General features: G+C 38.8%; 1 protein-coding gene across 1 annotated transcript in view; it reads left to right on the top strand.

The window, feature by feature from the left end:
* The window catches only part of RNF144A (ring finger protein 144A), a 58,347-nt gene that overhangs the window by 7,485 nt on the left and 23,006 nt on the right, over window positions 1-27,856 (top strand). Inside the window, exons 2-3 of the mRNA XM_054279987.1 lie at window positions 7,055-7,137; window positions 27,191-27,336. Coding sequence (XP_054135962.1) covers window positions 27,202-27,336 — 135 coding nt within the window. The 5' untranslated portion in view covers window positions 7,055-7,137; window positions 27,191-27,201. The remainder of the gene's footprint in view (window positions 1-7,054; window positions 7,138-27,190; window positions 27,337-27,856) is intronic.

The following is a 27,856-nucleotide window of genomic DNA, read 5'->3' as shown; positions in this document are numbered from 1 at the left end:
ACTGGTTATGAAGAATTTTCATTATCTGGAGCTTTATAGGAAAGAGAGGAAATCATTCTCTTAAAAGAAAAAAAAATCTTTACAGCAAAAGAAACTTAAAACAAGCAGGCTTAAATGAAAGACAGTATCCAAGCTGTTGGAAATTGCTGAAAGGCTTCAGAAGATTAGTATCTGTCCCTTAGCAATAAGATCTTCCTAGAAATGTGTAGGAAATGCTTTGTGGGAGCTACAGACCTGAGTTTAGGTATTTCATATTAGTTAGTATTTGTGTTTGCTGTCCAGCTGTTTCAGTGCTTGAGTGGGAGAATATCGGAGGTTACTCAACAAGATTGTTCCCAGGCATTCGTCAGGCTTTGATTTTTCTCATTCAGTGAAAATATGTAGAACTCCACTACCTGAAAACAGTAAATGCTGTAAAAAGAAAATAAAGAATAATTTTAAAGACTTGTGTTCCTATTTTATACAGACACTTAATTTTTGAATATGTACATGAGGTAAAGCACATCGTGTTTTCATGCGTTTATTGAATGCTCCAAAAGGCTTTGTAAGAGAACCTTCTGTGATTTGCATCATTATGTTCTTCAGGAGTCTAAGTGCCAAATTGACTTTCTCTTTAATTGAGGTGGCTCCTGACATTTAAAACTATTACATATCTACAGTGCTGGAAAGTCTGCAGGGATCAGAAAAGATTCCCTCATTTAGCAGAGAGAGTTTTTTCCTGAATATACTGTGTCCATATTTCTTTAAAACAAGTTACTTCTCATAATAATACAAGAAGCCCTCTCCAGTTTCTTCTCCTCCATATTCTTCTTCCTACTCAGCAACTATTCAGTACATGGAAATAAGGAAATTAGAATATTTTGAAATAGGGATACTTTGCATAAATTATTTCCAAAAATATATGGAGGATCTGAATGTTGACATTTTCTTTGGATGTTAACAGTTAAGGAGTATAATGAAACTGTCAAATTAAAAAAGATATGAATTCCTTAGAAAACAATAATGTAAATACAGTGGTTTTCCTCTCAATGCAGTATACTTTTGTAGATATCATCTATTCCAGGAAAGTACCACAAATGCAAAGCATGCAGATGCAAAGAGTGGCTTTGGGGCAGTGTGTCTCAAAATGACCAAATGTTGGGCATCTGACAGTACAGCTTAAACTGTATGAACTCTTAATGTGTGAAGGCTTGATGTGCCTGCCAGTGAATGAGCAGTGCTGTATGATGGGAAAGATGTGAGTTATTCCAGAATCTCAGAGGGCTGTCTGGTGCTAGCCATGAAGACAGCCAGGTTGAGTGGGCCTTTGGCTACTGTGGTGTTGTGAATTGCAGCATTGTGTGCCCTGTCATAAATGAGCACACAGAGAAGGGGCTGGTTAATCTGTATGTGGAGCTGTATTTTCTTTTAAGACAATTCCTGTTTGCATCTTTTCCCTCTTTTCACTCTGTCCCTGTGTTCTCCTGTGTTAGGAGAGGGGTGTTGGTTAGTTGACTTAGTTTTGAGATTCTATGGGAAACTTGAGGCAGAAAACTGAAGCTAATTTGCATGTATAATTCCCTTTTCCATCCAAGAACCACGGTCATGTCTTAACTGATAGAGTGCCTTTGGGAAATGTCTGATATAGAACAAGATATAGAAGAGTACTGACAGTCACCTTGAAACAGCTCTCATCCAACAGGCATGGGGAGACTATTCCCAAAAGTTCCAGAGTTCCAGGGAGTACATGCTTTGGGGTAATGCCATCATATCAATTTCATCTTGCCTCCTGTTTTGCCTCTATTTTGGCTGTGCAGCTCGCTGCCAGTCGCAGTGATGGAGCCATTGCCAAGTCAGTCCATCTGGCTAAGCCTGTGCAAAATGCAGCTGTACCTCAGCCCACATCTGTGCCTCTTCCTGTGCTGTGGGGCCGCTTTGTAGCCTGAAAGGAGTTGCCCGGTGTGTTTCTCTTTACCCAGTACATCTCCTGTGTGGTCAGGTTTCAAGAGGGAAGGAATGTGAATCTATGGTCTTCAAAATGAGAGTATTTCCTTTTTTTTTTTTTTTTTTCAGTCATATACCTTGTGTGTTTCAATGTATCTGAGATTACAGGCAACTTCTTTGGTCCATTTGTGATTGACTGACAAAATGAGGTCAGGTTAAGTCTGTGTTGATTTCTAGGTCAGACTGAACCTTAGACCCTTTTTTAGTTTAATTTCTCTCTAGTACTTGTAAGTGAACAATAACTTTAAAAATATTTGCTAATGAGGGAATTAAAAATGGGTTTATTTTCTCACACAACTGTGAGAAAGTTGCAGAATTTAAACTGTTCTTACACCTCATTCAGATCCCAATTATGGTCAAATTATTTTAATAGTTTTCCCTAGGAAATTAGACTAGCCATGTGGAAAAAGCATTTCTTTTTCTCAAAAAATTTTATTATCTTTTGAAGTGGTGTGATATGCCTACTCTACCTTTTTATAGGAAAACATACAATATTTAGTCAACATTACTGCATTTGGGGATCTTCTGGAAGGCTTAGAAAAGCTTATTTGATAAAATGAATAGGTAATTGTGATTTCATTATTTTAACCATAGGTTTTGATTGTTTGTTCTTCATTGGAGGGAGAAATAAATACAGGGAAGCCATTTTCCATTCCAGCTTTTTAATAAGCAAGTTTGTATGTGGTGGGGAATTGTCTTCTCACAAAGGCTCAGTTCTGTGTGCTTTGCTATTATGTATATTATAATAAACCTGATAGTTAAATCCAACCATCTCTTCTTAAAAAAAAAAAAATCTAAAATGACAAAGCTTCTTTAGAAGTGCATCCAAGAGTTAGTAGAGTAGTAATAGCTGTCAAGTTCAAAGCAAAGCTAGCAATTAAATCTTCTGGTATATCATGCTAGAAATGTCTTAAATTTCGCTGTTTTCAGGACACACTATCTCCTGTATTAGTATGAATGGATCTATTAAAATGCCTTTTATCACTGTGCTTTGAGCTTTTCTGTCTTCATGAAATCATGTAACTGCTTTCTCTAAAAAGCCTTTAAAGAGCTTCCCACATGTGATCTCATGAAAAGCACCTCACTGCTGGGAACCAGCCAGTCAAATAGCTGTTCAGCTGTGGTAACCTGAATATTTCTTGCCAAGAGAAAATGGTGTGGGATATGTGAACCAGAGGGAAGGAGGGGCAGGACTGTAGCAGGTGGGTAGCTTCCTACTCTGCTTCAGGGAATCCATGGGGATTTCATCTCCTGACTTGAGCAACAGCATACTTCAGCTGGCACTGTGCAGCAAAGAGCTTTACCCAGAGTTCATAAGGGCTTCTCTCTAAGCTGTATGCTTAAATTTTGCTTAAGCTTCCAGGATGTAGCTCTGTGTCTTCTTGGCACAGGGCTTCAATTTGTTTGTGGCCTGTTCTTGCACGGCAGAATTTGCCTCTGAAAACTGTGTTGTGTCCCTGGCTGCTGTGGGAGCTGGTGCTGCTGAGGGATCTCATCTTTCTCTCCCTTCCCCCTGTGACTAGGGCTGACAGTGTAGGACTGTATGAAATGCTGTCTCCTGACAAAGCTAAGGAGGCTGCTGAGGATATGTTTTGCATAATCACAAGTTGTTACCACTGCAAGTAAAGCGAGAATCCAAAGCTAAAATTCCTTCTTGTGCATATAACCTGTCAAACCTCATCCCCTTTCCTGTGTGCCCTTTAGCGTTTGTCCTTGGACCCTGTGGCTGCCAGGCTGTGAGCTGCATCATGAGCTCTGACAGGATGGAGTGCAGAGAGATGAGTTCACGGCCATTTGTGCCTCCTGGCTACTCTTGGCTGACACAAAGAAACAGATGACCCATGGGCTGTCACACAAATATAGAGTAGATCCCACAGCCTTTCTTTCCACATCTGCCACTGGTCCTCTGCTGAGGCTGACACAGGTTTTTTAATTCTTCTGCCCGTCAGCTTGTGCCTCTGTACAATACAGTTTTCTTGTTGGAAACCATTACAGCACATCAGCAAAAGCCTGCCAGGTGAATGGAGCAGCAGCCAGCTGTAAAATATAAACAAGTAGATAGGTATCTGTGGGAAATAAACTGTGAATCACAATGTTCCAGGACTGGGCCTAGGCAAGATGCCATTTAACATTTTCATTTCTAAGACAGAAGCTTGAAAAAAAAAAAAAAAGGGCATTCATAAACAGCAGTTGTGCTGTTTACCAGATTGCAATAATAAGTAAGCAGACACAAAGAATGATTTCTTTTTGATGAGTAAAACCAAAGGTATGTATACAGGATGTAGCTGTTCGGGTTTCTTGGTGAAAAGTTTTCCAGACATGAAGCATGAGGGGCTGCATCGAGGAGAACAGCAACTCTGCAAAAGTGTTGGGATCAAGCTGGATATCAGTGCACTGTTATAGGAAGGGAAGATAGAACTAATTTAATTCTTGGTTGATGGGATTTATACAATAAGCATTTTTCTCCTGGCATGATAGAGGTGTTACAAATGACAATAACACTCAAATTCTGTATCTGATCCTAGTTTTTACATCTTTAAAAGGTCTTTTGAAAACTCTCAGGTGGATAGAAAGAGCCACAATAATTATTAGTGGTGAAAAAATTCCTGGAAATTATGTAATATGGAAAGGGTGGAGTGTGAGTAACTGCTTTTTTTTCCACCTGCATTTTTATTAGTAGTTACTGGATTCCTGTCCAGATAATTTTAATACAGACTTCATATCATCCAAAGATAAATGTCCAAAAAGTGTTGAATGTTGATAGTCAGGTCATTTTTGTGAGATAAATTGTTTAGTTGCTGATGCAGGATAAAACATCAATAAAAAATGATCAAAAGAAAAGGCTGAGAAGACAGAGAAGGTTATTAAAACTATGGGAAAAGCATTTGGGGGGGCACTTTACATGAATTAAATAACAATAAAGGAGTTAAAATAGCCCAGCCACATGTGCAGGAGATGACCATTGTTCTTTCAGAAATTCTTGAGGTTGGATTCATTTGGTTGAAACCTGAGAAAAGTAGGAAGATCTTTCAGGGTAAAAGGATCCCATTTTATAAACCAGGATAACCATTTTATTTGTCTAAGAGATCAGGAAAAAGGCTGCATTTTATGTACATTATGTGCATGTTCTTTCTACAGGATTTAGACATACAGCTTCTTGTTGAATATAAGGATCAGACTTGCAGGATGCTGACTATTTAAGAGGAGACTCTTGGGAAGGAGGGGAGATAATTGGTTTGTCCATCTGTGTAGAGCTTAACCTAATAGCGGGATAACTCCTAGGAAATGTCAGAGAGAAGGGTTGTAATTTCCAGTTTGGATAAGGGGAGAGTGAGAGATACTTGGAGTAGGAGGTAAATCTGTGAGGTCCTTCTGTAGAGAGGGTAAACTGAGTTTTTGTGGTTGGAAGAGATTGCCCAGGAGCAAGCAGGAGGAGTGACAAACCCTGCTGATAAGAACTATTTGTTTCCTCTGGATGCCTCCTGCCTTTGTGAGCTACAAGTGGGAGAGAAGGCCCCAGGAAGGCAGCGCTGGTGGAGCGGTTAGTGAGGGGCTGGCAAGGGCAAGGATTTCAGAGGAAGAAAGAGATTAGGAGATGCATAAGTCAGATGAAGCTGATGCAATGACTGAGAGTGTTGGCCCAGGACAAGTTGTGTGCTAAAAAGAAAGAGAGCTGGCAGAAGAGAAGAAAAACATCTGTGGTAGAGCTTTAGGAAATGAGTTTGAAAGCAACTTAAGCACTAGCCATACCCTAACTGTACAAGAGACTGCATTGACAAGAAAGTGTGTTGTACTCAATTCTTTCCTTTTAAAATTAATTTTCCTCCTCCCATTTAAAGAGTGATAAATATAACTAGAAACACTGTCTTAAGAACTACATGGAATGTAAACAGCTGTAGCTCTTCAAACCAGTAAATTGCCCTTCCTGCCATTAGAGAAAGTGGTGAATCTCTCCAGGTTTCCAGCCCAAGGCAGGTTGTATGCCTAGGCAGTATTTGTTATCCATGTAAAAGCTACTTATCTTGCTGTCAGGGCACTTGGAAAATGTGTAATAATCTCTGGTGTTCAGGTTAACAATCTAATACATCCCATGGACCTTCTGACCCCAAGGTACAGGAAACAGTTTTCTTATTTTACAAGTAGGTAGAGCATAATGAAAATAAATTTTTATTTTCCTCCTGAAATGTCAAGATAATTTAGGAAGAGGGCAATAATAATTTTTGTCAGTTTTCCTAATTTTCAAGCAAAATTTGTTTTAAAGAAGTAGGAGGGGAATGTTGAAGTGCGGAGCATGTGGAAGAAGTGAGGGGGGAACCTTGTTTTGGTGACAGAGCTGTTGGCTGAATTACTGATCAGTAGCCTAGAATTTTGGAGTACATGTATCTGAGCTTTTTTTGAACATTGGTTGCCCGAGTAACAGTAATTACTGTTTGTTTTTTCTAGAAGTACGGTAGATATTTTTCCCATATCACATCTCCCTCTAAATGGAAATCAGTGGAGGATGAGAATGTTGCAGAATGAGAATGTAGCAATACTTATTTTTAGGAGTTTTAAATGTTAAGGCAGACTTCAGTAATTACAAATATTTTTAAATAGCATGTTGTCTAAAACTTAAGATGAATAAGGACAATGGGAATTTTGTTTGGCTGTAAACTTATTCCAAGCTGCATTCTTTTTAATATTTGATAACAAAAGACAGATTTTATGTTCAGTTTGTGTAAATAAGTTTTATGAGTATTTGTTGGAAAGGAATTCAGCTGATAGTTTATTTCTGAGAAAAAACACTATTGGATAAATCTGAGAAGTGGGAAATAGCTTGCAGTGAAAGTAGGACTCCTGCCAGTTGCTGTTTTCTGAATTCATAGAATCATGCAATTGTTTAGTTGAAAAAGACCTCTAAGATCATCAGGTCCAACTGTTAACCCAGCACTGCCAAGTCCACCACAAAATTTTGTCTGCTAGGACTGTACTATCACAAAATTTTAAAAGCTACTTGGCAAAATGGAACTCTCAGTTCTGGTTTTATATAGTCAGTTGAAATAAAGTGTGACCCTTATCTTTTGTATTCCAGGCTTGTCTAACACTGCCAAAATCGTGGACTGGTTGGTGCTTTCTCATGGGATCCCTGTGACTGACAAAGGAGAGATTGTTGTGGTAGGTGTTTGCCTTGACTGTCTTGATAACACTTGGCTGGGGCACAGACAGATGCAATTTTCAATGCAGCCACACTTTCATAGGACTCTTATGTCAACAGAGGCTGTGGGAGTGGAAAAATATGACTGAGAGATGGGTTTTAGTCTTGGGAATTGCTCTTGTGGTTGCCCATAAAAGTGGAAGCCGCATAGCCTGGGGTAGTGTAAGAGGAGGGAATTTGTCAAAGTTTGCTTGTAATTATGGAGCTCTACCATGAAAAGGGTTGGTTCATTTACCAAAGAAATGTAGGAAAACAACCAAATCTGCGTTCTAATTGGCTTCCTAGCGAAATGCAAGTCACAGAGACTTGTTTGATAGCAATCCTCAAAGCACAGTTTAATGGTACCACCTAAAATGGGCTCACTAGGCTTTCATTTTTAAATCTCTACATAGCATATGTGTGTGTGTGTATATATACAAACACATGTATAAAACACATAAAAATATATCTCCATCTCTATAACAGAGCCTGTTGTGCTTTCATCTATGGTTTTTGATTTAATAGTTCCATTTCCTGTGTACTCCATATGTCCCACATACTTCATACTCCAGATAAGGGAGAGAGATAGTGATTTCCTTTTTGAGATAGCTACAGTTCTGTACAGTACTGGATAGCAAATTATTGATACAGTTGGCAAATGTATCTCTAGCCAAACAAAAAACATAGCAGGTATTCAGTTTCAGATCTTTTAAAAGGCAGCAGAACTTGTGTTTAAATAATGAAAACCTATCTGTTTCTCTGTGGTTTGGAGAAGGTCATCCTGCTAATATCACTACAGCTGCAAGTTCTGCGTTATGGTTGCTCTAATATATGGCTATATGCAGAAATAATGGCATTTTTAGATTTTTTATTTGCTTGAGCTCATGACCTGCTGTTAGTAGCTTTCCATTTTTCAAGCAATGCTGCTTTTGCACACATTGATATTCTAGAAATAGTACTAAAAAGTCATACTTATGGACTAGCAGATTGTACAATATTTTTCCCTCCTTTTCTTTGAAACTCATATTCTTGGCTTATCAAAGTGTGACAGTGTTCTTACTTGACTTGTTTTGACTACTGGAAAAACCTCTTGTGAAAACATAATCATACCCTCATTGGCTTATATTTAAGTATTGAAGATTTAATGTAACAGTCTGTATGCTCTGCTTGAGTAACATATCTTAATATAAAGCAATATTTCTTAATTATATAGCTAGTTTAAATATTTTAATCTTTTTTTTTTTCAGCTCCATTGTTTAGTACTAAGTGGAAAGGTCTATATTTTCACGTCTTTTTTACAAGCAGAAGATCTAAATGGGAGGGGAGAAAAGGAGAGATAACATTTATTTTGAAGCCAAAATGTCTGATACTGTCTTTCATATCCCTTGCTTTAAAAAGTTGAGGTTAAAAAAAAAGTAAATGTACAGTTTTATTATTCTTTAATTTAACTAGTTGATTTAAAATTTAAATACAAAGAAGCCGAAAGGTTTTTGTTGTCCCTCACAGTGCTATAGTTACTTTTATAAACTTTCAGCTTACAAGTAATCAGCATTTTTCCTACTTTTAGAAAACTATGCTAGAAACACATCATTAATTCCTGATACTTAGAAACTTGAAGAAAATCCTTGTATGAAGTGGGAAATGGCAAGTTTATACATGTCTATGCTTGGGGTCAGTGATTTCTTGAAATAGTTCCCCTCCCATTTAGTGAGGTACTTTACCCTGCATCATGGGTATTCAGAGAGTGACAGCAGCTCTTCTTGATCTCCTCGTGGGAAGCTAAATGAGCCAAGGTCCCTCAGCCTCTCTCCCTTCTTTCAGCTCTCCGTGCCTCTCCTGGAGAGTCCCATCATAGTCATCTGCCTCTGCACCCATTCACCACTGTGCTCTTTCAGCAGTGCAGCTTGTTCTGTTCTCACCTTGCTGTTTGTTTAGTTTTCTGCTGAGGTGCCTCTAAAGATCCTCAAACTTCTCCAGGCACCGTATCCCATTTTCTGAAACATGAGGCGAAAAAGAGGTGTAATGTACTCTCAGGAGCTGTGTCCATTGTCTTGGAAAAGCATGCATAACTGGTCAGTCTTTTTTTCATTTTCTCAAACAAGTGGAAGCCTAAGTTGAGTGTGTTCTGTTCCAGCAAAAGTCAAACTGTGAAACCTGTATGATCTTTCCTGGCCTTTGATCAGTGTGAGGGCAGCTCTGACATCTTGTGAGCATACACGGTTAAAATGTGCCTTGAGTTCTTGAATCTTTCTGCTGCCTTCCAACCCTGTTTCACTGAAATGGCTCTAAGGGATTACTGAAACGGAGCATGTCCTGGCAGAGATCTGTATTGGAAAATATTTGTGGCATACAGATGATCATGAGGTATTTGTGTAAAGAACAAGAACATACCATACATAGCTCAGATGATTAATACAAAGCAGAGAAGCTTTGCCCTCTGATTTTCCTTGTCTGGCAGGCAAGACCCTGCCACTTTTGTCTGTGTGATAGTGAACATAGGGAGACAGCTCATGATCTTTCCTAAGCATCTAAAGAGGCTTGTGCTCTTGTCATCTTCTTTAGACATGCTTTCATAGCTTGCTCCTGCTCACTAACAGGGAGAGAAGGGAACAGATGGGGAGTCAGAGTTTGCCAGTAAAATGCAAAATTCTTCTCTAATGATCTAGTGTTGGCTTGGCTTGAAATTGTCAGATTTTCTATTAGAGTTGATAATTTCTGTTCCATTGTTTATAACCTTAAAATAGTTCTAATGTTTCATTTCACTGTGGAAGGAAACAATCAAAATATTTTGGCTTTGCTTCAGAAAAAGATGTTTTCTTAGTAGCTGTCTGTAACCTTAATGGCAGTTGAGACCTATATAAACTTTATCATTGTACCATAATTCAGTGACAAGTGTGTGATCAAGATCCAGTGATACAGTAATAATTTGAATTATCATAATCATCATTATTAATTTACGTCTTATAGCAGTAGCCAGAGACAACTTGGCTCAGTCCAACATAGGAAACAGGTAACTAAAATAAAATTTGATAAAGATGTAAATATCTGTCTACAAAGGTCAAAGTGTTTTTTCAGCCTGTGACATAAAGAAAGAATTATATTGTGGAAGTGACAAACTCATTCTGTGATGTCAGCCACAAAATAAAATTTATTTTTAATTATAGTTAACGAAAGGATGAAAAACTAAATGTATTTATTTGCCTTAGTCACAAAAAATCTTCCCCACTAATAAAGAAGGGTTCGAGGGTGGGAAATATTTATCAGTATGCAGCATTTTAAAAAGTAAATTATCTCTGCTTGTTCTTAATCCATCTGCATTTCTTTGTTTGCCTGGTTGTTTGTGTTTGGGTCTGTGGTTAGCTCAGATCGTCATGGAAGTGTTTCTGACCAGGCATGGCCTGCTCAGCCTTCATTGCTTTCAATTCTTAGTTTTGAATGCCCCTCTAGTGCTGCAGAACAACTTGGCATCCTATTGAAATAAATAGCTGTAGATTGCATTTCTGAGGCTTTGTTTCAAATGTTGGAGGGTTTTTTCCCTATGTTTTTTTTCTATTTGTTGTTGCAGGCAATTAAAAAAAAAAAAAAAACAGTATTAGCTTCTAATATAGGAACATTCTGGGGTCTTACCATATACCAAAACCTGATTAGGAATTATTTCTCACCTCTTTTTATGTTTGCAGAAATAAGTCTGGCTGTGAATGTTTACTTTTTGTATGGATGCTACGTATATGTGGCGTTGGTTTTTTGTAGTTTGTTCCAGGTTCTGTAAAATTTATCACCTTTCTGTTAAGAGGGAATTGCAAGAGTTAGTGTGTTGGGGATGGTTGATTTTCTCCAGCTCAGTGTGTGAGAAAGGAAACAAAGGACACTGACTACTGCAGATGTACAGAGTATTAAATACAGAGTATTAAATGTGCTGGAATGTACTGGCAATGCATGAAGCAGGGAAAGAGGCACAAGTCAAGACACTCATCTGCTGTTGTGTATTTTGACCTTTATAAAGTTAAGTAACCACTGCACACCTTGCAGCAATTTTTTGTCTTATGCAAAAGAATCTCGTTGCTGCATAACAGTGAGTTCCTAAGCTTTCACAAGCTTTCTTCCACCTTTTCTATTTTTTTTAATGCAATGTACACAACTCCATTACAGCAGTACCTGAGAAATTTTCTTGTCCCTAGATTCAGACATTACAGTGGAGCCTCTAATTTTCTCTGAACAGTTTTCCATTCTCCTGGTAAGGTATTGATCCTAACAAGAACTGATAGCTCTTTCTGGTGTTTGTGTCATGTCAGTATTACTAAGTCTTCCTCCTGTCCCTAGCAGTTACAAATTCAGCTCTTTCTCCTTTCTTCTGGCTTGCATTTTGCATGTCTCAATCCAGTTTCAATTTTCTGGTTGGCTTGAAGTAACACTGCAGAATAAGGACTGCCAATGGGAATGAAACTGCTAGAGAGATCTGGATCTCGGAGAGGGAAACTTCCCACTTCATCCCTTTCCTTTTCTGTCATGGTAAAAGGCTGATTTACAGCTTTCCATATTATTCAGCAGTCCTTTTAATGTTTCTGTTATAAATTGAGGTGCTGATTGTCATTTCTGTCAAGCCGTGAGCTCGGGGCTGGGGAGGAAGCAGGTTGGTGGCTGGTCTGTCAGGCATAAGCTGAGCTGCATAAGCAAGCTGGTTTTCTCAGGGGGTATGGAAAGAACTTCTCCAAGCACTTGGGAGCCCTCTCAAACCTCAGCACTTTCTGTTCCAAGCCCAACAGCTACTTTTCAACACCGCTTTCTTTAACCAAACAGCAAAGCCAGTCTCCACAGAAGAAAACATTTCATTTTGAGTGTTAGTAGGGAAGGCAGGAGAGAGCACAAACTGTCTGTGTCACAGGATAATTATATTGTCTTATGCACTACATACTACTTTGCTTTTTCCATCTGCTAACTCTCTAATCACTGCTGTCTTTGCAAGAACCCAGACCTCGTGGTTATTTCAGGTCACTAGCAGGTATTGTAGCATCCTCTTCAAGCCAGCTCAGGTGATTCACATCTGTGGTTAGAAGTTAAGCTCAGTTTGTTGCCCAGTATTAAAGTGTTGTGCCCAAGTATGAGAGCCTGTATTGCTGTTCAGTACCTGGGTGAAGGGGTCTCTACCCAGCATAATGAATTCCTGCTCTAGTGCCATTTATCTGTGCCCATATTTGTTCCTTTTATACTCCTTCAACATTTTTTATACTTCTTTATTAGCTATTTTTACAAATGGTTGGTTATTTTTATTAATTTCTAACAACCACATGGTTAGAAGCCCCATGTGTTCAGCTTTTGCTTAATATGTTTTAAGTCTAATATTTGGATGACTCCTGGTCTACATATCCTTCTCATTTTCACTGTCTCCCATGAGCCTTCTTTAGTGGGGTTTGGGGTTTTTTGTTCTTTTCAAGTACAGATAGATTTTGAATGTGCTGGTAGTTACTGACCTAGTTGTTTTGTCATTCATATTCCCAAACTCCCCATTAACTCAACTGCATGACTTCAGCTGTTAGACTTCATGGGTTTAGAGTTTATGTTGCACTGCCTTGGCTTGCAGCTGATCCCCTACGTCTGATGCTGAATCCTCCCTATTCTCCATGTAGAATAGAGTTTGGTGTGGGTGAAAAACCCCAGAATTTATTCTGTTGCCTTATAGGCTCTTCCTACACTGCTCTGCTCTGGCCTTTCCCAGTGCAGTGAGTTCTGAAGGCCCCCAAGCACCTTGGTTAAAGTGGAGATGCTCTTGCTCCTATCTGTGCTCACCAGCATAAAGGGGATGCACTGCTTTGTGTCTCCTCTTCTCGAAGGAATGGCTTGTTCCAAGTCTTGGAGAAGCTGCAGCCAGCTCCTGTGCTCTTCTCTCGTTTGTTTTTTTAAAGAAGCACTGCTTTGCCCTTGCATCTATTTAATTGGTTTCCTGCTGGAAAGAAACTCAAGGGCTGCCTTTGCCAATTAACTAGGACAAAATACTCTGTTGTAGACAATGTAGGATTTACCCAAGGATTTCAGAAAAGAAATGTGGGATACTTTTGATGGTTTAACAGTTGTTCTGTTCAAAGAACAGTTGTTCTTTGGTGGTGGACTCTTGTCATTAAACATGCAACATGTTCCAGGTTTAGTTCCTTCCTGAAAGCTTTTTTTTTTTAATGCATAGTTTTAATATTAACAAACTATTTAATCCCAATAACATGACAAATTTAAAGTCCTAGTCAAGCATTTACTGTCTTTGGTCAAAAAAACCCCAACAAAACCTAGAGAATGACTTAAGGCCTGGTACACAGGTCAGTCATGTGGTAGACTATATTTAGGAGCATTAATAGCCATATTTAAAATGAAATTTCTATTATTGGCCTCCTAGATTGCTAGGTGCAATAACTTCAGCCAAGAAAGAGCAGTCAGATTGAGTTTGTTACTGGGAATATCTAAAAACCAACCACAAAACCTAATTTTAAACAGTGGGTTGTAATCCATGCTATTTGGTTTAGAACCCCTTCAGCAATTCCTCTCTAAATGTCCATTTTAAACCAGTATGTCAGACCTCTGGCTGTTTTTTCACAATGTCCCAAACATAAAATACTTTGACCATTAAAGTAAATAGGAAAAAGTAACAACTAAAGAACTTAAAAAAAAATATATTTTTTTAGTACTGTGGATTCCCTTTAAATAGAGAGGTATGTTTGAAGAGGTGGGTGGTGATGTGTGTGCCGTGTTACTTGGTTGGGACCATAATGAACAACCTCATCTGTGATCTTCCCAGCAGCTGGAAAGAGGGCAGGCTTCTGTGGTTTGTGTCTTGTTTGGTTTGGGAAAGCATGAGTTGAACTTGGAAAGTTCCCTACTATCTGAAATGTGCACTTGACCTCTGGGAAGTGTAGAGTATCTTTGCCTACCACTTTAAAATTCAGTCTTTTAATCATAACTTTTAAAGAAAAAAAGCTTTTTTTTTTTCTTTATTCCTTATTTCAGTGTTAACTTGACTTGATTGGTCTACTTTTTTGGGCTGCATACAAAGGAATGGAAGCTACAGGAATCAGAACTGCTCGGACAAATACTGTATCAGAATACTTCCTGATGCCCAAACAGCTTTGCAGAAAATGGTTGCTCACTAAATTCAGCTACTCATGTTTTCAGCAGAGAATTTAGTACCAAGGCTAATGCTATTAGTTCAATTGTCTTACAGCTTGTTTGTATTGATGTAAACTTCTGTAACCTCTGGTCCGCTGCAGTGTGCACCATGCAAACATAAGAGAATCTTTTCCCTACAGAGGAATTTGCAGTTGATTTCTGTTAATAAACTGTTTGGGACTGTTCTGCACCCATATGAATATATGTCAAGGTCCTGAAAAGGGCTTTTGCAGACATAACCAATGTCCAAGGTAAAAGGCTTGACATAGTTATTTTACATAAGGAGAAGCATGTTTTTAAAGAACTCTTAGCCTTTTCCTGGATTTTGTTTTTGTGGTATAAGCTTTAGTTACCTTTTTGGTAATGTACATAGACTGATCATTTTTACCTGTGGAAGGAGCTCATTTTATGAAGTGGCTTAGGGAAAATAATGTGCATGTAAATGCTTTAAATATAAGTATCACTGCTTTATTTTATTTCCTTCTTAAGGAAATAAGATTACTTAATTCTGATAATTTCACTTCTTCTAAAAACCATTAGGACTCACTGAAAAAGCCCTTTGTTTGACTTTTTGTTTTTAAAGCTTTTTTTTTCTAACCCCTAGAATAATATCCACAAGCTTAAGCTGTCCTAAAAATGCTTTTGTCCTTGCCAGAATAAGTCTATGCAAATTTCAGTTGCTTTATGCAGCAAACCAGATCTCTCTGCTGGGAAACTGAAGAGTAAGTAGGCGTTTTCCATCTGTGTGCCCAGTGTGCTTTCTGCTAGTAAGCAGGTCAGCACTGTGACCCACAAGATGTGCAGTGGGGACTGTGTTTCAGCATCCTTCCTGCCCATGTGCATGAGCACATAAAAGTTACAGATTGAGCAGGATGCGGGTGGTTTGTACAGGTACAAAACTCAAAAGTGCTCCAGTGGATGTTCAGCATGGGGTGTATCCTGAACACCAGGACTGGCTATCAGTTGCAACATCTGTGTTAATTTGGGAAGGGGTTAATATGATCTAGGAGTACTAGGAGATGATGCAAAACAGTAGCAGGCAATTCCTCTTTTGAGTAGTCTGTCACATTCACTACATGCCAAATCTACAGCAAAGTACTCTGGTGCACTAGGTATTAATGCCTGCACCATTGGTACCTGAGGTGTTCCCTCTTTAGCAGGATGAATTATGGGAGTATGTTGAAGATGTAAGGGATTGACTTAAGTACCTTCAGCTTTCTCTTCATAGCAATACAGTGCTATGTCGTGCTAGGCTACACTAATACACAGATGCCATGCTAAGGTAGCATCCTTTTTTATTTATATTTTAATTGCAATTCAAATTGATTTTGCTAACTTGATGTTAGAAAAGCTTTATTTAAATGATTTTTTGATAGCTTATTCTATTGGTATATTCCTAGAATAACTTTTGACATCTCTTCTGTTTGTGTAACTCAAAAGCCAAGTCTCTTCCATAATAGTAAAGGTTTAAAATTCCAAAGATTGAAATAAGGGTGGGTCAGGCTGGAAGGGACCACAGTAGATCATCCAGTCCAACTTCCCTGCTCAAGCAGGGTCTTCCTGCATGGCACAGGTTTGTGTTCAGACAGTTATTGAATTTCTCCAGGTTTCTCTGGGAAACCTGTTCCTGTGCAGTTACCTCCACAGCAAAGAAATTCTTCCTCACATTCAGGTGGAACCTTCTGTGCATTAGTTTCTGCCTACTGCCTCTTATCTTTCCCTACCGATGAATTTATTTAGTAAAGTGATTTGCCACTGTAGAACCTTCGGAAGCTTGTTCTTAACATTTTGTTTTAAATGAGGAAGGAAACTATAGTTCAAGTGCCAAAATTTAATTTTTGATCTTAATTTGCAACAATTATTCATTAGTAAAAGGAGAAAACTAAATGTAAACTCTAAGTAATAAACCAGAGACCAGCACCTATTGACTTTTGAGCTGTCCTCAAGTGTAGAAAGTGGTACAGAGGAAATCACAAATAGAATTTCTCTGCATGTGTTTCCAAAATCAAGAGGTCTGTAACTTACTGTGTCTGTTACCTAGATAAGGGGTGCCCTGAAGGGAGTATTTCCATCACTGTGGTGCTTCTGTGCTCTTTTTTTTCTTCCCTGTTATGCTTTCAGTTATCTCTATGTGCCTTCAGTACTTCAGCCTTTGGTTTTGGTATCTCTGCCTGTGTGGTTGCAGAGGCAGTAAGCACGGTCTCTCTCATGTGCTGCTGCTTTCTGCAGTAAATGAGGGCTATATAGGTGTATTGTACTGCAAATGTTGTTTTAAGATAGGGAGGGAGGAGCTGGAAGCATTACTGTGCAACAGTAATATTACTGTGAAGAATTAGAGCTGGGGCTGATGTTGAGGCTAATATATTATACTCCTGAGAGTACTGTTACATGCTGATTCTCTGCAGAGGGAGAAGTGCAGGAGAACATGTACTCAGGCAGCTAATGCACTGCTCATCCCCCCATCCTCTGCTCAGCCCATGTGGTGTGGTAGGTCCCACCTGAGGTGTCTGTGTGACTAAGCTGCATGAGCTGTTCAGTTATGCAGGAAGTTTGGGATAGAAGAGGTTATCAGTTATTCCTTATAAATCTTGTGTTCTGATCAGATTTTTTTTTCTGTTCATGCAAACTTAGTGGTTCACACTGACAGAAGAACTTTCCCTTGAATGTGTTTGTTACTTGACCAGACCATCACTTAGAGAGAGAAACGAAGCATCTGTCCCTAATCCAAGCACTGTTGTATATTAAACATCTGTCTTTAAATTCCTTGGCCCGTGTGAGTGACATATCTGTGCACAGGCATGTGCTGACTGTCATACAAAGACATGGAGACATAGTTGGAACATGGAATTCTGGATGTGTGAGATGAAACTTGAAAGCAAACACCACTTTATTCATCAAGCTAGCATGGCTGAGATATTAACATAGAACAAAATATGATTAAATTTTGTAGCCCTGTGCTTAGAGGCAAAATGCCCCTTTGCCAGAGAGGAAAGGAGCAGCCAGTTGCCTAGTAGGACAGTGATGGTGAAGAACTGGATTGTGCTACAGATGATATGATGGGAAGAGGGCAGGCTCCTTCCAGCAGGAGGAAATTAGAACAGGGGCTAAAAAGACAACACTTCTAGGGGGATGCTGGGGAATAATCAATTGGATTTGAACTGCACAAAAAGAGAGATTTGAATCCAGAGGCATCAAGTGTGTCAGACCAGAGATTTGTTGTAAAGTGTCCTAGCTGATTGTTGTAATTTTTGTCATGTAAAGCATGAGATTATATGAATAATGATAAAAATGTTTTGTTCTCTTATCTGTTTTTAAATTTAGGACTACTAGTAAGAAAAACTTACTAGTTTTTCTAGTGAGTGGCAGCTAGTGTTGATCAGACTAAATCCTGTCTGCAGGATGTACTGAGCAGACTGTATCAGTTTCTTCAGTGTTGGAGGCGGGTATATGTACTGATATATAATTCAGACCACTGCATAGCTCAAGCCATTCAGTTTATTATTAGGGGACAGAATTCTTACAGAAATGTGTGGTGGCTTGTTTTTGTTTTTGTTTTGGTTTTTTTTCCTGTTTGTGTGGGTTTTTTCCCCTTGACTGAGGTGCCTGGTATTAGAAACACTGTCTTCCTCTGAAGGTCTTCAGAATCACTTTCCTTCCTCTCTCTGAATAAGTAGTGTAGGCAGTTATCTGAAAATCTGGTTTTTTTAGGCACAAGCAGCAGCATAACTATCTTGGGCATTCTAAATCCCATCCTAAGTTTTTCCTTATACTTAGTCCTGTGTGTCACACCAGCATGGTGAATGAGTGTGTATACCATGTCATGTAATTCACAGGGTGAAACAGTATGACACAAGCTGGTGGTTTGGGACAGAAGCTGTCTGACTTCTCATTAGGGTTGCTGGTTTTAGAATAGTTTTGGAAAAGTAAAAGTAACTTTCCATGTGATTGTAATGAGTGCACAAAACACATCTATAAAAATTTACTCTATGAAGAATCTTTGTCTTTTCCTGTGTTTTGGCAATGCATTCTTTCTACTCCTATTGATTAAATGTGCTCTCTTGGTTCTTGTCCCTCTTAATACTGTTTTGTGAAAGATAACTCTTCAGAGCAAGGGAAGCCTTTACTCTAATCTCTGAGGGGTAGATGTGGGACATGAGACCAGGAACTTGTCCATACTGAGAGCTGTGAAAAGCTCTTACCAATACCTACCTACCTGGAATTTTGTGGTTGTTACTGAGTCAAAAGAACAGAGAGCGACAGGGAAGTTAACCATGCTTTACCCCACTCTGAATGTTGCTTTCAGCCAGCAGCATATCTGCTTTGCATTTCAGATCTAGCCTGGGAAGGGATGGTGCTTGGATATGTGCTGTCTTACAGCTAGTGCAGGAGCTGTTGTTCAAACCTGAGCTCCACTGTTGGTATGCAACTGACACCTTGAGAGGGTTTGTGGTGGGTTTTTCAATCCCATGTACTCATCTGAGACCTGTGAAGTCCAATGGAGATACAGCATGCCTTAAGCATGCATTTTGTCATAGTTGCAAGTAAAAGAACAGTTTTGATTTCCTTTTGAGCGGTGGTCCAAATATCTCAGGCAGAACTAGGGCTCTATTCCCCTTGCTCATATTTTCAGTTTCACAATAACTTTGCATAGCTTTAAATGTGGTTTCTAGCTTGAAGCCTCTGAGGCTTTTCTCTTTCCCCCCTGGAAGAAAGCTCTTACAGAGCTCAAACTTGGTGTTATTTGGACTTTGTGTAAACAGGGGTCTTACTTTTCTTGGAGAGTCAGCTGTGGAGAAGGAAAAAGCTTGTGGTATGTCAGAGCTTCAAACTGCTCCGTACTGATTTATTGCTTGTGTGGAGACAGCCCAGAGTGCATTAATTCATCAATTCTTGTAAGCAGAGAGGAGGGAAAGAATAGGAGGAAACAAGAAAGGGGGTGGAGGGGAAAAGAGTTGGGGAGGAGAAAATAAAAACATGGGGGAATATAAGGGATGGGAGGAAAGACATAGCAAAGCAATTGATTTTGAGTGGGTGGTCTAGGAATTTCTGGAAGATAATAAAGTGCTTCCCTTGAAAGCGGTGGAATTGTCTGTGCCCTTCTTATTACTGTGGCCTTTACAAGCTAGGACACTGTTTGGTCTCAAGTCACTTCTGACTGCCAGATTACGTTGAGGGGTTTTTGCAGCTGTGCTTAGGTTACAACTGACTTTAAGATCAGTCTGCTTTAGGTTGGCTTCATCTTGGCTCACTTTATGACCTGTTCTGTGTGCAGCTAATGTTCCCTTCTCTAAAATACTCAGAGCTTAAACATTTTGTCTGTTAGTGATTTAACCTGTGACCTCCCTCACCTTTGTATATATTTTGTATATTATATTTTACACACCTATAGCTATACAGTAATTTACGTATGGTGCCTTGGTATTGGCCTCAGTATTCAAAGGCAATGGTTCACTGCAGTAAAGTTTATGGAAGTCTCTAAGGATCTAATAGGCTGATGACTCTTAAAGCAAGCAAATGAGACAGGCAGGCTTGTTCTCTCCAGACCAAAATATGTTGCACTTGTGCCAGTTTTAGATCCAGTTGCAAAACCAGTTCTACAGTGTCCAGGTTTTTCTCCCCATATTATGTAGGATGGAGTTTTCCCATCCAGCAGAGATGAGGAGGCTTTTAAAGTGCATATAATCTTGACCTCACTGTTTCAAATTATCTTAAGCCTTGTGCCTCTGGCTGTTGAGAGGGCTCTGAGGTGTGCAGAGGATCTAGGACTCCAGTACTGGGAAATGGCATAGTGCCAGGGCTTCCCAGCTTTTGCCTGAGGTCATCTGCTGCTCCAGTGTTTTTATAATCTCTTAGATAGCAAACATTGATTAGGCACATGAATTCTGAGCAATGTTCTTTAGTAGTTACACGCCTGTCCTTTTGTTCATGTCATCTTTTGAGAATATTAAATGTTTGGGTCGTATTGCAGAGGGATTCCATTTCAATTGTTATTTTATTCTGTATAGAAGTACACTACTTCTGAGATGAGCTGGGAAGTTGATCTATTTCAGCTATTTTCTTGAGATTTCTCCTGTCTTTCCTATGTTTTCAACTGTTTTACTTATTGCACCATTTTTCTTTTTATTGTATTTATTTTTTTCTTACCTTTGACTCTTCCAGTTCTTCCCCTTCTGTTTCCCTTTCCCATCGACAGTTTCTTTCAGATGAAATGAAGTGATTTTCTTTTTTTCTTTGGAATGTTTTCACCCTTGCCTACAGGATCTGAATAAGAGCCTCACCCAGTTTATTTCAGGTTGCTGCTGGTTGGCAGTGCTACAAGAAGCCACAGTGGCACCAGTGCTGGTGACAAACATAGGAAAATGCAAGGTCAGGAAAGTCTTTGGCTCTGTCACATTCACTGACTTTATTTTTTGGAATATGTGCACGGATCTAGCTCTCTGGGGCACTTCTGCATGGACAGCTTATGCATGTCTATTTGTAGTATTCTTTTGAAGGAGATTTAACAATCTCTTATTTTCTGTATTTGTTGCAATAAAATCTTTTCCTCTCTACCCACCCATGTATTTGATAGGCAGTATTCTCTTATCCATAGATCTGGAAACTGTCCATTGCTTTTTCTAATCTTTAAAATCTATCATGGTCTGTGCAGTAATCAAACCCCATTGTCTAATGTTTTGTTAGGGATGGTTGCTGTATATAATATTCTAATTTCTCAAGAAAACAAACAAGAAAAAATTTACCCAGGTATTTAGCAAAGAAATCGGTGTGAGTTTTTTTTCTTCTTTTAACATGCCCTAACAGTGATTTGTCCCTGAAACAATCCACTAGATTTATTCTGCTTTGCACTCAATGTTACTGTTCAGATACCTTTTATCAGTGAAAAGACACATTCTTTCTTTTTTTATTGGCATTGGAATGTTTCAATGTAATCTTTATACATTTGTATGTTTACACACCTATATCTGTACACATATATACATATACATCTGTGTGTGTATGATACATAAATAAATATTTAAAATACAGGATTTTATCAGTTAAGGAGGTAAAGCAAAGAAACATAGTGGCTACTCGTGAGTGGACTAAAGTCCCTGGAATAATTGTTTCAACTCAAAGTAAGACTTCGTTTCCCCTGTGCTTTATTGTCCAGGAGACTGCAGTTGCTGACAGCGTTCTAAAGCTTTTTATACCTGGTCTTTTATCTCTTCTGGGCTTAGGCCTTGGAATAGCTTGAAGATAAGAACCTGGAGAGGTTGAAGTTGGTGCTTAGTCTGTGTAGGGACTTAAAGGCTAGCTCTGAAGAGTTCACAATAGACAAAGCTGACATGACTTTCTGCACTACTCTAAGTTGAAGTTTCATACATGTAGAAAAGTTATGCCTATAAACAGCAGCCTATGGTACTGCTGGAATTAAGAATTTGGCTTTAGTGGGATTGTCTGGAATTCAAAGGATGATACCTATGTGCTGGATTTGTGCAGTTGATTGTGGATCAGATTTATGAATGAGTTTGGAGACTTAGGTAGACATTTGACAGGTTGACAGGATTTAAGAATGTAAGGAAGGTAGGCATCAAAACCTTGAAGTTAGTAATCCCTAAATATCCATGTAAATCAGTCTTGTGTTAGTGTGACTGACACCTATCAGGGAGAGCAATTCTGCTTTACCAGGCAGTTCAGTGAAGATGAAGACTTGGAGATACAGCTACTGCAGTGATAGATGCCAGTAACTAACTGTGGCTGTTAAGTGAGAGATATGGAGTCTGCCTGCCAGATTGTTATTGTAAAATCTACCTGGTGGGTGGATGTAATAATTAATTTGCTATATAAAGTGGCTTTGACCTTATCTGTGATATAGTTGCATAATAAAAACTGGTGCCATGGACACAAAACATTTGCAAAGTGGTCAATTATGTCATGTAGGCTTCTTTCATATGATCCTTCTGAAGATCTTTGGAAAAGCCTAGGAGCAAAGAAAAATGGCATTGAGTTCTAGCTCTGACAGAGGGGTAGCAAATAATGCAAACCCCAGGACTGTTGCTGAATGCCCTCAGCCTCTAGCCTGGATCATGGGGGGTAGTCCCTGCTGCCCTGAGGGTATGGCCCATGGCTGTGGGATTGTGTGTGATGAGCCACAGCTGTGGCTGCAGAGGAAGGCTCAAAGTCAAAAATATTGACTTTAAAGAAGTGGTAGGCAGTGTCAGTTCCAGAGTGCACTCTAGTAGCCTTTCTACAGATGACTGCTTCAGACATCTGTGGACTTCTTCCATGTAAATAAAAATATGTAGGTTTTTGTACAGATTTATATTTTTTATAAATATTAGTGGTATAAATGTATAGTATAGAAACATACTTTATGTATTAAAAAACCCATACAATTGTACTAACGGATGTGTTTGACTTTATATAGGAGGAAATGCAGTCTGTATTATATCCTTCTTTAATCTATAAATACTTATACACAATACTGAAACTGTACTATAGCAGATGTCTAATTTCATCTAGTAGCCTGTATTGGAGTTATTTTGATAAAGAAGGACAAGAAGATTGAGACCAAATTTTAAATCCCATTTAAGTCCTTTCCTTTGATTTCTATTTTCATGCTTTTCATCATGTCAATAAATTCAGATTAAGTTAACTCCTTAAGGCAGATGACTTAAGTGTACTTGATTAACTATCTTTCTGGTAGGAGTGGGAACTGAGGCCCTTAATTTAGAAATTAAACTCATCCCTGACCTAAAGCTGAAATTGAGATTCTGCTGAAATCTCTATTTTGAGTCTTGCTTGGTGGAAAAGACCCACCAGCAAGTGTGCTGCATATGACTTCTATTTATCCCTATTTTCTAGTCACTCTTCTCACATAGGCAGTCATGCATCCTAAGTGTTGATGATGCAATTGCAGTTTAAATGTACAATGCTGTTAAGTACTTGACTAGTGTACAGTAAAAAATCATATTGTTTGATTTCTTGAATGACTTTTATGAAGAAAGTTGCATTATTTTCTGCTTCTATAGAGGTTTTCACAGTATTTCTGCTTCACTGTTTTCCGCAACTCTTTGAAGCCTAAAAAGAATTGCTCTATTCAGATGTTATCAGCCGCTTGTTCTCACTAGAAAATGTAGTCTGTGTAGGTGGACCAAAAGCCGAAGGATTGCTGTTCAGAAATAGTTCATGTTCACTTAATTCATTAATTCTTCAGAAATAATGAAAGCTTCCTTTTCCATGCCCATCTCCAGGAGTGCCTAAGAGTCACATTCATATATATTTTGTTATTACAGTAAGAAGACTTCAGTCCCTTTCTCTCTTTATGCAGAGGTTCCCTTTCAGTGTAGACATGCACAGATTGAAGAATTTAACAGTCATTAGTCAAGTTGTTAATTATTTATGACAAGACTGCTCTGAACAAACTCTTACTAAAGCTATTTCCTATGCTTCTGACTTCCAGTTTGCTTTGGGATGCTTTCCCAGAAAATCACATGCTATCTTACCATATATCTTACAAATTCAGTATTACCGTTTTGCTGACCACAGTCAGCAAAAACACCTAAATGGGATTGACCTTGACTGCAGTAGAATTGGGAGTTTGAACTGATGACCAACTTCTCTTCTGATTTTCAGTGCCTCTAAGTCTATTTTGGTGTATCTGCTGTCAATATTTATGTTTGCACTGAGTTTGGCAAGAAACACAATCTCCAGTGAACTACATATTTACTGTGCTGGGGTTTGTTGAGCTGTACCTTCACTAGCATTATTTCTTGGGACCTCCTAGTAAATAGCCAAACCATGGGGCAGAATTTTCTACTGGCTGTTTGAGTAACTAGTCCTGTCATTCAACGCAATGACACACCAAGATGTTTTTCAATATCTTGTTCCTCTAGAAATCCATTTAGTTACCTTGTCTTTCTTGCAATTACTTAGCATTCTCCCTGAGATATTGCACATCACTAGAAAGCATGAGAATGCAATCTGAAGCCATAAGAGGCCACAGTTGTGGAACAGTAGGAGTTTTAATCTGGTTTTGAAAGAAGGTGTTTTTCTACTTTTCTCTTACAAGTTTGTGGCTTGATTTTATGCTTTATTTTTTTAAGCTTTTTTAAATGTTGTGATGTAAACAGAGAAGCTTATTATTTAGTTGCAGCAGTGTGCTGGATGATCATGAAACAAGACCTAATCCATGCATTGAAAAGCTTCATTCTGTGTTCCTTTACAGGGGTACCCAGGAGAGATGATCCAGTGGGGTGTGGAGGTTTTTTGTACAAGCCTTTTTAAGCTGGGTGGCAAATTTCTTGGTCCTGGCTTTAATGACATCAGTGACATTGTGTCCTCTCCTTGCCCCATAGCAAATATAAAATTTCTTTATTAAAAGAAGGTGTTTGGCAAGGAGGGGAGAGCAGGAATGGCTGTGCTACCATTTGAGGCTGAATTCAGATTTTGCTCAGTTATCACCATGGCTGAATTCAACATGTAATACATGCCAGCTGTATGGGCAGCTGATTTCTGCTGGTCTATTAAAAGCCAACTTGAAAAGCATTTTAATTTGATTGATTCTTGCTTTGCAAAAGACAAAGAGGAGAAATATTTGCCAGTGAGGTGTTATTGCAGTATGGTTGTTCTGCAAAAGTGGAGTGACTGCAGTGATACCAGTAAACCTCTACTGAATATCCTAGAAAATGAGGCTAAGCCTTGGGGCTGGAAGCTTGATATTTTCCCTTTGTTGTCACTTATTGACCCACACTGAATATGTTTTTTTTTTTTTCTGAATTGAACCATGCCATACATTTGGTGAGCTTTAGTCTGAATTGTGTCAGATTCTACATCTTAACTATAAAATTTGCTGTGATTTTGGTCTGCCTGATGTATGCAAGTGCAGCCTTAAGGTAATCTGTCCTTTGTTGTTCATTTCCTGGTTTCATTTACTTGGAACCATAAGCATCAGATATGCAATAGACTAGGCAGGACAAGCAAATAACTAATAGAAGCCAGTTCAGATGTGTTTGGTCACTACTTCTCAAATGCCTCATGAATCTGTGTATGTCAGATAAACCAAAGTTTGGAAGAAGGAAATTGGTTTTGCTAGTAATTTGTGAGTGAAATGAAAAAGTAGTGGTGAAGTATAGAAGCAGTCTAGTAGCCTTAGAAATCATGGGGTTTCATTGATATCACCATGTCTGACTTTCAAGTTGAGGTCTCAGAAAAGACTGCACAGCACAGTTGTATTTTGTGAGGTGGAGCCATTATTCTTGTGCTGGTCTGTGGGGCTGTTCCATGTTTTTGCTTTGAAACAGTGTTGAGTTGGTGTGTGGACTTTCAGAGGAAGTGCTCGAGAGCGGCCCTGGAAATGGGGTTGCTTAACCTTTATTCTCTCACCCCATCTTCTCCCTGATGACTGCACTAGGAAAAGAATCTTTTGGTGGTACTTACATACATCATAAAAAGCATCTTCTACTGAATTGGACTGAATGGGAGGGCTGACAAAGTCTTCACTTTCTTTCAGAAATGTTAGGGACCTTGGTGGAGTCATGCCTACAGTTAATTGAATATCAAAGACTTGGACTTCAAGGAAATGTTTGTGAAGTCTGCATGTGATTTCTTGGGGGACAAAAAGCATGCTTTTCTTGAACATTTGCCTAAATCTAGTCTAGTAAGCATTAGTTTGTTGCAGTTCTGGAGGTTTGCAAAGTTCACAGATATGAGTTAAAAATTTAGCAGTTCCTGCAAGGAGTAGTGGAGGCAGAGGGGAAAAAAGGAGGAAAGAAAAGAAAACAAACCCTGAAAAAACTGTGGCCGTGATTTGAGTAGCATATAACTGCTGGTGTAACAATGGTAAGGAACTACCTAATTTTGGGTAGGAGGAAAGCATGATAATGTGAACCTTTCAACAGCTTGGGATGTGACTTTTCTATGCTCAGGAGGTCAATGTCACAGTGATAAAACATTGCTAGTAAATATGTTGTTTAAATTTGATGTACTCCATAAGTTACCCTAGATGTTTTGGGGGAGTGTGTGGGTTTTTGTTTTTTTTTTGTTTTTTCTTCATGTAAAATTCATAAATTAACTTTTCTCTTTGGGAATACATTTCTTACGTGTGAGATTTTCTTTCTGCTTAGTCAGTTGACAGCACACCATCTGGGCCCTGAAGCCTAGGATAAAGATGCTCTGCATGATCTTATCCTATCACTGTCTTGAGGGTGATATATAGGTTATTTTAGCCTCTTCTTATAGCTCACTTTGTGCTCTTATTTGCCCCAGATGGTTGTTACAACAAAGTTGTGCTCTCAGCATATTGAAAGGGTTGGAGGAAATTGCAGGCTAAAACTTGCAGTGTACTCAAAATATTTATTGTTCTTGCTAAAATTAACAGCAAACTGATTGATCTGTCATGCTCCTGGGAACAAAAATATCTGGCTCTGTGAGTTGAAATATCATCGTGCTGGAAAAGGGCATAATAAATGCCTGGCTTATGAAAGACCTTTTGAGTCTTGCCTGGGTAGCTGAGGTTAAGGAACGTCGTGAAAAAATTTTAACATTTGTCAGAGAAAGCTTGTAGCTAGTGATGAAAATCACAGGAATTGGAAATGGGATTTTTGTGTTTGTAATGTGTGACAAAAGCCTGTGGCCTAAGGGTATTCCTGTTTGCTTGTTATATTTAGTGTATTGTGTGTGGGGTTATTTTCCCTTCTGCTTTCTATATGCCAGTTCTATCAGGCAGGGGATATACAAGGGAATGCAAATGCTGGCACTGTCAAGTTAACTATGTTGGTTAGTGTCGTTGTTGGAAAAAAACAAACTCAACAAGCAATGTCTGACAATATGATTTTTGATGGCCGAGATGTACTGACTATCAATATAAGGAAATAATGGAGTATCTTTACTTTTTGTGCTGTTCTTCAGACTGCTCTGCAATGACTACAGCAAGATACAGGCCTACCTGGGACTTGGTACTTGACCCATTAGTGTCCTGTAAGCTCTGCCTTGGTGAATACCCCGTGGAGCAGATGACAACAATAGCACAATGCCAATGCATCTTCTGTACCCTGGTGAGTTTGTGCTCTTTATTAGACATGAAAAAACATGACATAGGTTTAACTGCAGAAATAGGGTATTTCTGCTGGGAGGGACTCACCCTGAAGTATTGATCGTGTGGTGGAAATAAATACTGTTGCTGTGTACTTGACACAAAAGCTAGGAAGTAAACCTTTGTTTACCTGCAATAAAAAATAAATAAATGATGCAGCATTTTAGTATACTGTGTAGTTATGTGCTTAGCAAGGTTATTCACACTTTCCCTTTTATTGGTGTTCCTTATGTACCTTATAAAAAACATCTTCTAGTTAGTTGGACTGAATGGGAGGACTGATGAAATCTTCACTTTTTTTTCAGAAATATTAGAGACCTTGGTGGAGTCATGCCCACATTTAATAGAATATCAAAGACTACTGGTGGTAGTTTTGTGATTGATTGGGTTTTTGTTGGGTGCTGAGGTCTTTGTTTTAATTTCTTTTTTTTAACTTTAGAAGAGAATAGTCTTTCAGTTGAAAGGGATCACTTCAACCATGA

Source organism: Melozone crissalis, unplaced genomic scaffold (assembly GCF_028551555.1).
Source record: "Melozone crissalis strain CALT ecotype California unplaced genomic scaffold, PUWL_Pcris_2 ptg000027l_1, whole genome shotgun sequence".
Lineage (NCBI taxonomy): Eukaryota > Metazoa > Chordata > Aves > Passeriformes > Passerellidae > Melozone > Melozone crissalis.
This window is presented reverse-complemented; position numbering and strand designations above follow the sequence as displayed.